At 34.5% G+C, this 10,159-nt stretch overlaps 1 protein-coding gene across 1 annotated transcript; it reads left to right on the top strand.

Moving 5' to 3' along the window:
- Positions 1-1,800: 1,800 nt before the first annotated feature.
- Positions 1,801-9,870, top strand: LOC124443066 (dynein axonemal heavy chain 10-like). The gene is made up of 12 exons (XM_046993595.1): positions 1,801-1,922; positions 3,879-4,149; positions 4,456-4,715; positions 5,017-5,112; positions 5,368-5,539; positions 6,291-6,490; positions 6,910-7,227; positions 7,417-7,520; positions 7,646-7,841; positions 7,911-8,026; positions 8,314-8,860; positions 9,131-9,870. The coding sequence occupies exons 1-12, from the start codon at positions 1,812-1,814 to the stop codon at positions 9,479-9,481; spliced, it is 2,742 nt and encodes a 913-aa protein (XP_046849551.1). The 5' UTR covers positions 1,801-1,811; the 3' UTR covers positions 9,482-9,870.
- The last annotated feature ends 289 nt before the right edge of the window (positions 9,871-10,159 follow it).

Genomic DNA, 10,159 nt, shown 5'->3' with positions numbered 1-10,159 from the left:
TGAGATGAATAAACTTTATGAAGATGTCAATGTTATATTTTGCAATCAGTTTTTTCATTGACTTGTCCGTGAAATTTCTTGCCACTTCATAAGAGCAATTACTTACGAAATTTGACAAACTTAATACGTTGTATTGAATACCAGGTTGAAGATATTCAATAAAGGCAACAAGTTCTACAATTCGAGCCACTTTTATTTCGATCAATTTGCCTTGCTCTACTTTCATTTGAAGTGTTTTGAAATCCATTTTCAAGGAATACAGCACAGCTAATGACATACGAGTGTAAAAAGCCATTTCAACGATCGTTACATTAAGCAATTCACCATACATCTTAATCGTGAGGTTATAAGGGATTTTGTCAACATTATCTAATTTCCCAAGAAAGATCCGAAACATTGTAGACTTGCAAGTCTCTCTAATGTCCCAAAAATAATGTTTGGCAATATCGATTGGTGTTATTGAGTAGAGTTTAGCAATCGATTGTGGATAAAATGCCCAAGTTCTTACTACATCAACTGGTTTTACAGTCGAATAAAACGCTTTAATGATAGAAAACAGATTTCTGGTGCATAGCTCGTGATGGTCATAATGTGTCGTTATCTGTTTGTGGATTTCTTCAATATTCATGGTATTCATTTTTCGCAATTGAAAATCTTCTCCTAATGGTTAAAAATTGCCAAAGTCTCAATTCATTGAGAAGCAAAAAGTCGTTTTGGAGACACCAAGGGTTTTTTATATCGTAAGGGTTTGGTCATTTAATTTATCACAAGCTCATCTTAAGTATATTGGCAGCCTGAATTTTACATCCGTATATGAATTGCAGCTTTTATGGAAACGGCCTTACCTGACATAACTTTATCAATGAATGGCATAAACTGTGACACATTTAAATATACACCATATTTATTTGGTCTTGCGCAACCAATACCCCAACTGACAAGACCATGTACTCTCCACGTGTCTGCATCATGATCATCACATTGCAAAGGCCCACCGCTATCGCCATAGCACGTATCATTCCCTCCTCGAGAGAATCCAGCACAAAAGTACGTATTCGGTATACTGTTGTTGTATGACACATTACTGTTACATCGGCCATTATTACGCTACATGTAATTTGCCGTTCATTTAGGATTGCCATCATTACGCTACATGTAATTTGCCGTTCATTTTATTACAGAAGACAGAGCAGAAAAAAGCTCGCTCGGAAGGACTAATGCGAAGTATAGCGGGTCATGTTCAGGCTTGGCAGGAACAATTGCAAATTTGTGAACGTCATATGGAAACATTAATTGGTGACGCGTTATTGTCTGCTGGCTGCCTTTGCTATCTTGGACTTTTGAAGCAAGAAAAACGCGATCAACTGCTTCAACAATGGATTGTCACTTGTATTGGTGATGAAAATGATGGCGAAAATGATGAAAATGATATCGTGAATGATTGTCGGGACTTGAAACCGAAAGTAACCGCGTGTCCTATGGTAATTAATGATCCATCTCCATTTGACTCTGAAGATGACTACCGCTAAGGTTGTCGAAACGTCAGTCAACAACAACAAAAGCAGTCTTTCTCAGGTCCATACCAACCTGGACGATCTACATCTACAAACATGTATTTATTCACCCAAAACTGTTGTTTTCGTATGTTTTTCACAAAACAGCTGGAATGTCGTTTTTTCTTTCGAATTATGGATGTTTAAGACAAACTATTTGTTGGTTATTTTAACTCATCTTTTCAACTTTTATTAGAACGACATGCTGTTTCATGAGCTACGCTTTTTTTCACTCCCCTCTAGAAAAACATACTTGAAATGGTGATCAACATGAATGAACATCTTCTGGAGAACGACAAAATATCTGAGAATCTTAAACATTGTGAAGAAACGTGTCGTTTGAGCATACATCAATTAGAAGAATCGAAGGTATAGAAATCAAATGTTTCAATTTTTTATAGAGGTGTTTTTTACATTTTTGGCCATTTTTTTACTTGTTAAGCTATCAGTAAGATATTTGATCGTCATTTTACGTACGGGAATGTAAAACCTACCAAAGATATTTTGTGCAATTAAAATGCCTGAAATGGAAAGCTCTTGCAAAAGATAAACATAAATATTTTGCCCTGCGCGTATCGTGATATTCAACAACTTTTCCCTGAACTGTTCTCGCCATATCCGGGTTAAATAAATGAGAGGAGCGGAATTTTTCAAGTCTTTCCATGCAAATTCCTGAATTTCCCAACATGTCAGATAAGAAAATCCGAATGAAACTGCTAAAACTTTTATGCAATCTTAAGAAAGAAATTTAATGCCTAAATATCGACAATCACCGTGGCTGTTTTTGAATTTCAATGATCTTTTAAATGAAAAAAAGCTTAAGCTTATTTTGACGGGTCGCATTTTGTCCAACCAGTGAAGAAAAACGTATAAAATATCTAGTCAATTTCTTACTTCTACAAAAAGTTTATTTAATCTTAATTCTAATTACATTGACTACTTTATTTTATTCTACTTTAATACGATATAACTTTACGATATAATAGTTAAAATTCTTACTTTATAAGTTATTTTACAGTTATAGATTGTATTCACAATATAGATCTTAGAATCAATACATAATTCAATTCAAATTCTATGCAAATAAAATCTATGTAATTAATTGCTGAAAGTCGCTATTTTGTTCATATTAATTGTCTTTCCACCTTGGACAGTGGGCAAGATCCCCAGACGGAAAGCAAAGATATAGTTGAGACTATATCTTTGCTTTCCGTCTGGGGATCTTGCTCATTTTCCCCTGACATTGTAGCATAAATTGGAACAGTATCTTTACTCTTACTGCTGTGAGTTTCCTTCACAAGTTCGACATTTTCACTTTCATTAACTTCCGCCGATGTCGATTCTGTACTTTCCTCGATGTTATCATCGTTATCCTATTCAGAAAGAAACTCATATTCACTACTTTTTGTTAAGTGGAAAGATTTTTCATAAAACATACTTCACTCTTTTGGAAAATTATTTTATATAAATAGTATCCAAGAAATGCGGATCCAACGGCAGCAATAGTGCCGAGACATACATTTCTTGTCAATCCCATTGTTGAACAACTGTATCACAAATATTTACTCTCGATGAAAAAATAGCTCTGAACTGCTTGATATGTAACCGCAAAATGATGATTAATGAGATTATGACATTTTTAATTGTTTGGCAAGCGCAAATTAACGCGTAGAATCGTTTGTTACGTAATAAAATTCAATGCGCGTGCGCATTTTAATTTTCGCCGTCACGAAATTGAAGTGTATTTTGATATATCTGTGATTTGCCACCGTAAACATCCTCGTTTTCATTCCTGTAGAAACAAGTTTTGCTTCCAAACAGACCTATTGTATTCTGTGAGATGTACAATATTTTATGTTTCCCAACAAATTTTCTTCATGCTGTTTTCTAGTTTTAGCTAATAGCTACCAAGCCTGACAAACCTTGCAAACATTGTCAAAAAGCTGTGTTTCTGCAATAGTATTTTCTTGTTAAATTTAAAGTTAAATTTCGAAGCTAAAAGTCAAATTACTGCAATTATGTTAAAAGTTAACTCATAAGGAAGCTTTTATGTATTTTTCACCAGAACAAAACCTACTTCTCTTTTTTGAGACCGCCAACTGTCATCGGTATCTGATATCTGAAACATTAACTCAACTTTTATTAGGCATCTGGTACCTGAAATATCAACTCATCATTGCTCATGACTGTTGTTTTAATCAGTAGTTGATCCTCTATTTCTTTAAAACTATTTTTTATCACCTGGTGTGATGTAATAGAACAATCTCAACGAATCTGTTTTATTTAGAATAATAATTTTCACGGTATTTTTTATTCTTCAACTAGGCACTACAAGCAATATCAAAAGACAAGGCCGAAGACTACACACATGTTTCAGAACACGCTGCCGCAATATCTCTTATTATATCTAGCCTACCCCAATTGAATGTCTATTACCAGACACCGTTTCATACGCTCATTGACCTTGTAAAGGACGTTATTAAACAACGAAGACGAGGAAAGCAATCATCTGGCTCGTCATTGGCACGATCTACCGAACTAATTACCTATATCACTAGAGCTATATGCAAAAAAATGGCTAAATCTCTCTATTTAGGTATGCTTATTCACCATGCCATTGTTGTAGACACTAGGAATATTCAGTGCAAAGTAGTTAATGTACCATTTTCGCAAATTATTGCAAAATTTTACAACATACATTTGTTTTAGTAGTAAAGAGATGTGCTAGTGATTCTGATGAAAGATGGAAGCTTGATGAAATAATTTTAAAAACCTTTATTATTAGATTAACCGTTCATGCACGCGCGAAATCTATTGTTTACATTAAAGATGAGCGCACCGACACTAACATATCAAGCTATACATGAAAGAATGATATCCTATCTATTCTGTCCATTTTCAGATCATTACAACGTGTTTACGATTTTGGTTGCTGTTAAAAAGCTTCAGCTTGCTGGACTGTTAAGTACAGAAGAATGGAAAATGTTTTACGAAACGCATCCAAGCCCAGATGCGTCTACTGACGTTGAGGATTCTGATATCCCCGATTGGATTGAAACTTCAGTTTGGAATCAAGTCTGCAGTCTTGATAGGTTGCAAGGATTTCAAGGATTAAAAAAGGCGATTAAAAGGAACGATGCATTGTGGAAAGAATATTTTGATGTAATATATCTTGTCTATTTTTTTTCATTGTATCGCAGCAAGCTAGAATCTTTACTCTTTCATCTTTTATCCTTTCAATTAGTTTGTGAATACAAAATATTTGCATAGCGGGAGTAAAAAGTTGTGCCAAACACGCTACGCTACTGACCAGAATCCCTGTAAAAAATAAGAAAATCCCTCCGTGCTCCGTATATTTAATGTTGAAATGTTAAATAATCAAACCATAAATTTCTCATTGAAATTAGAAAGAAATTGATCTCACTGCAAGCATTTCTTATGTTTTTCTTTTTACATATTTCAGCTACCGCCGACGTTAATGGCCCCTGTGCCAAGCAACATGCGTCAATTGTCTTTATTTCAACGAGCCCTTCTTTGGAAAGTGTTTAAAATGAAAAATGTAAGTTTATGTATTTTACGTGAATAGCATCCTGTCGTGACTCGCTGGAACATAATAACTACAATATTGTTGTTTTAAAAGAAGGGACTTTTGGACGGCATCTAAGGCAAAAGTGACAAAAAATTGAATAGTTCACGATTTATTATGTTAATGGCTTCGATGTCGGTCCATGTTTCAAAAACGTCGCTTGCATAGGATACTCATGCCTTGGATGAATTAAATTAAATTAAATTGAATATTTTAATTATCATTAAGCTACGCGAAATCTGTAAAGAACTTGTTCTCTCACAACTTGGTACAAGTGCGACAACTGTACCAAATCTATCCATGGATATTGTGTACCAAGAATCGACTTGTATTACTCCAGTTTTGTTCTTTTTACCAGATTCGTTATTCTCAGAGGACTGGAGAAAACAGAATATAAAAGGTTTGTTTAGATTTTGCGTTCGTTTCAACGGTTGCCGTGATGATTGAGCATTATTTTATGTAATCGACAAGGAGAATTTAAAGTGCCCCAATGCAGCAAAAAATTTTGTTTGCGATACTAAAACTAGATGTTATGTCTTACGTATCGGTAAAACAATTTTCAAATTTGTTTGAATCTTCTTCTTATGGTGGCTTAAAGTTGCCATTCAACCATTCAACGGACCTTGTCCGTCGTGGCACGAAGACTGGGTCGAGCAAATTCTTATATATCATCCATGGTAGTTGGTATATACATCTTGTGTTGAGAAGTCATTTGCATGACGTCACAAAAGTAAGTCGTTCCAGACTCTTCGGACGACGGACACGGTCCATTAAAAGGAGTTTTTTTTGCCAACTTCAAACAGCCATTGAAATGAGATAATTTAAACTGAACATTTAAAAACTTTTTTCACTGATACGTTGAACATCACACCCAATTTAAATATTGCAAACAACAATTTTTTCTGCATTTGCTGCCTTAATGGATTTGTTCGTTTAGAAGTAATTCATTTTAATGAGAGAACTGTTTGAGATTTTAGCAGTCTGCGAGTGTTGAATAGTTGTAGTGATCGTGCTTACAGTTATTACGGTTCCTTTACATGAATACTACATGAAGTTTTCATGTTTCTTTTACCATTTGAACCCACCATTGACGTAATTTCCTATGACTGTGGCCTGTCGTAAAATCACTTGTGTTTGAATTCCCAATTTAGATCCAGTTGATGAAATTTTAGCTCTTGCCAGACGACTAAAGCATGATGCTAACTTACGCATTGTCGATGTTTGTCATGAGAATCAGTTGTCTGAAGCGCACAAAATTTTACGAAATGCATGTCAACGAGGCACTTGGGTGATCATAAAAAATTGCCATTTTGCGTCTCACTGGTCCCCGGAAATTATGGATATTTTTTATGTAAGTTAATGTACAGGATGCTTAAAAGAATAAAGTTGTTTATGGTTATTGAAAGGGCTGTGACTCCATTATCTAACTTAGGTGCATGTTTTGTTACATATGTTTTGTTTTCCTTGAGAATTCTGTGAAATGCGTGACATTTTGTTCATTTAGCATCTTTTTTATAATCTTTATGCTTTCCAATCTTAAGTTGATTTCGTTTTTTGGTCAACGTTTTGAGCCAGTTTTTTTGTTCGTCATTTTCTTCAAAGTCGACAAGGCTTTTTTTGTAAATTTCACATTTAGTCATCTTGGTCGTTTTCTATGAAGTCAGCAAGGCATTTTAGTCAATTGTGTATGCAGTCATCTTCATTGTTACGGTTGAATAATTCTCATGTCTGCGCATGTTTAATGATGTTACTACGAAATTTCATTTTCAGCAAGTTACCTTGAGCAGTAGCAAAGAACATATCACTGGCAAGCATGGCTTATTTGAAAGAGAAACTGCTCTGTACACTGTGACGTCATACGCCTTTGACCAATCATTGATTATGCATCCTCATTTCCGTCTTTGGTTGATCACGACGCCTACATCTGGAACCCCATTACCGGCGGTTATTATACGTTACAGTATGAAAATAGCTTGGGACGACAAACTGTCCCATGATGCCACATGTCGACAGTCTTTTCTCACACTATGGAATAAACATAAGCATTCTAATATCAATTTGAAGGAGCTTGAATCCTTAGATGTGAAGGTAAAAATTGTTATGAAGTATGTTTCATTTTATAATCGTTTGTTTTTCTTGCAATATTTCAAAAATTGGTTTAAAACGTCATTAGGAACTTCATTATCGAAGTTCAAAACATCTTGTTTTTCTTTTAACATTTATTCCATGTTGTACTAGTCCGAACAACTTCTCAAAAGAAAAATCCATCTCTTTCAGGCTGACCCTTTATCTTACTATTTTGCACCGTTGGCAATACTTCATTCAGTTCTCCATCAGCGCTGTAAATATGGTTCTCGTGGATTTAATATTCCCTATCATTGGTGAGTTTTTCTTTACACTTGTTGCGATGGAACGCCGTATGTATCTTTATGTATCTAAAAGTCGTGTATATTTCGGCTAATGTATAACTGGCAAAAGTTTTATAAGAGTTTTTAATATTGAACAGGAGCGACCAGGATCTCGTTTGGGGCTATCAATCTACGCTTCTGTTAAAGTCATTTGTTAAAGCTGCTAGCAGAAAAATGGCTATGATGCAAGATATGGGTATTTTGTATTGCGGTCAAGTTCTTAATATGTTCGACTGCTCCACGATCACTGCTTTGGCTGAGAAAGATTTTGTATCTTCTAATGATCCTGAAAAAGTATTTACATTCAAAGACTCGTGAATGTGTAAAATGTCGTAATAACAATAACTTTGGTTTTCGTTCTAGGAGCAACAATCTGATCAGCTTGATATTCTCCTTAATTCCACTCCTATTGAGATCTCTTTGGATGACATTGGGATAAATAGTTTTGTGGATGAAAGTGAAAATCTGCATTGTGGCAGGTAAGATCTGTATTATATCTTTAACATTTACATTACTTCATGTTAAGTGGGAAAAAATGTCGTATATGGAAGCACTTTCACGGATGGAAGTCATGTGATTATTTGTGTTGACGTCATGAAATGGATCGACATTTTGCTTGTTTTTTGTGTTAGGGTTATTTATAGAATCAAAACCTATACAAGCAAAAGGAAACGATTCATAAAAAAATTATTTTTTTTGGGAAATTTTTCTTTATTTAGACCAGGGAAAAATACTGAGAGTATGACTTATAGATTCTATTTTGCAGAAAAATGGTTTCAGACATCGCTTCAGCGATGAAAAGTACACAAATAACTCGTGTTTGGTTCAAGCCGGTGCAAGTTTTCAAAGACCTGTTGGTTTCCTTTCGACATATCAAATCGAACTTAAACAGTGGTAATGAAGAATCTACTCTTGATGAAACGTATTTCATGTCTTTTTTGAAGAAGGAATTAAGAACATTTGTAATTTCTCTTGAAAAAATGGCGTCTCAGCTGGAAGATGTTATTTTGGCGCTCGAAGGAAGAATAAATTTCTCTTCAATAATGTATGAAATTGTGAAAGACTTGTCATCAGAGTTGGCTCCTCAAACCTGGATTCAATATCCTAATAATCCTTTGAAACTAAACCAATGGATGACCTCACTAAGAGAAAAGATTGAGGCGATTAATAAGTACGTCCAATATGAAGAGAATTCTCCTTTAGTTCTAGATATTTCTGTCTTCACCAATAAGAACTCTATGCTTCAAGCTCTTGTATTTGATTGGTCAAAAAGAACTGGACTGCCACCTCACGAAATGGATGTTATTTGCGAGGTTTGTGTGTACCTTTAAATGGTGTTAGTCTCTAATTCTTCGTGAGTTTTAACAGAAATTAATGATTTTCAAATGAGTCAACCACTAGCAAAGCCAGCCAGAATTGTATGTAATGCAACCTCTTAGGAGACAGTCGAAGTCAAGTGTGATTTTTGACGTCTTAATGACCACGATGCTCCAGAAATATTTGAACGTCCAAAATATTTAACTGGACACACAATTTTACGTTGTTTGAATTATAAAATGAATTATTTTTCTGTTACTACACAGTTGATGGCTGAACAAAGCACGCCAAACATAAATGCCCACGATGCTGTCTACATCGACGGATTTGTTATTCGCAATGCATCATGGAATGAAAATGAAAGATGTGTCGATAAACTCCGGGAAGCTGGGAATCAGAGAATGCCAACATTTGTTTTAAAACCATTGGAAGAAAGCTTACATGTTGTGAAAAGTAAAGGTAAACATAAAGAGCTAAGAATTCCAGTTTACCTGAAGGAAAATCATGTTAATGGACTCGAAACTGTTTCTGTTTTATCATTTATGACACTTTCGTCGAAATTGTCGCCGAATATGTGCAAACGACAACAGGTTTTCATTACTAGTGCGACTTTATGACATTTTTTATTATTCCTTTGGCAGTTTTTTTATTTATTCTTTGAAACATTGTATTTTATATGTAGACAGACTGTGGATTTATAGATGTAACATTTTTTTAATTGACAGCTATGAACTGAGTACATGTATAACTTTTACAGAATGGCAGGCCACCATCTGTTATTTGAATCATGTACTTTATGTAAGTTTTGATTTTATTTAATTAAAGGTGAGTGATTTAGTTGAATTGTTGTCTTAATAATAGATCATGGATGATCACGATTGATGAATATAGCTGGGTTAAATTTTTTGCTATACATTTAAGTTATTTTAACTGCGTTTTGCTCGTTGCTTTCAACGAAAAACCAAGCTGGTTTCTTCAGAAATAAATAAATAAATACGGCGTGAAATTTTGTGAAGTGACTTTTTATTTGCTAAAGAAAAGATTACTTTACTGAAGAAAACAATCATAAATGAACACTTTCGAATTTTGCAGCGGGCATTGAAAAAACCTACCTCGATTTAACTTACTTTTCTTTATCAGCTAAGCGCAATTTGGGAAGCATAACTTTAAATATAATTTACAATGTTGGTGGTCTGATTTCAAGTTGTATTTTTCTCATCAACGTGGGTGTGAGACACTGTTTGATAATATCAAATCATGATAGCACAGAATAGACATCTAACAGAAGGCCCACT

The sequence above is a fragment of the Xenia sp. Carnegie-2017 genome, unplaced genomic scaffold (genome assembly GCF_021976095.1).
Source record: "Xenia sp. Carnegie-2017 unplaced genomic scaffold, XeniaSp_v1 HiC_scaffold_1, whole genome shotgun sequence".
Taxonomy (NCBI): domain Eukaryota; kingdom Metazoa; phylum Cnidaria; class Anthozoa; order Malacalcyonacea; family Xeniidae; genus Xenia; species Xenia sp. Carnegie-2017.
This window is presented reverse-complemented; position numbering and strand designations above follow the sequence as displayed.

Excerpts from the sequence above, each read along its gene's own strand:
- LOC124443066 (XM_046993595.1), top strand. The coding sequence starts at position 1,812 with ATGGTGATCAACATGAATGAACATCTTCTGGAGAACGACAAAATATCT. Across the intron at positions 6,491-6,909 it reads AAATTATGGATATTTTTTAT|CAAGTTACCTTGAGCAGTAG; the intron begins GTAAGTTAATGT and ends TTTCATTTTCAG. Across the intron at positions 7,521-7,645 it reads TTTAATATTCCCTATCATTG|GAGCGACCAGGATCTCGTTT; the intron begins GTGAGTTTTTCT and ends AATATTGAACAG.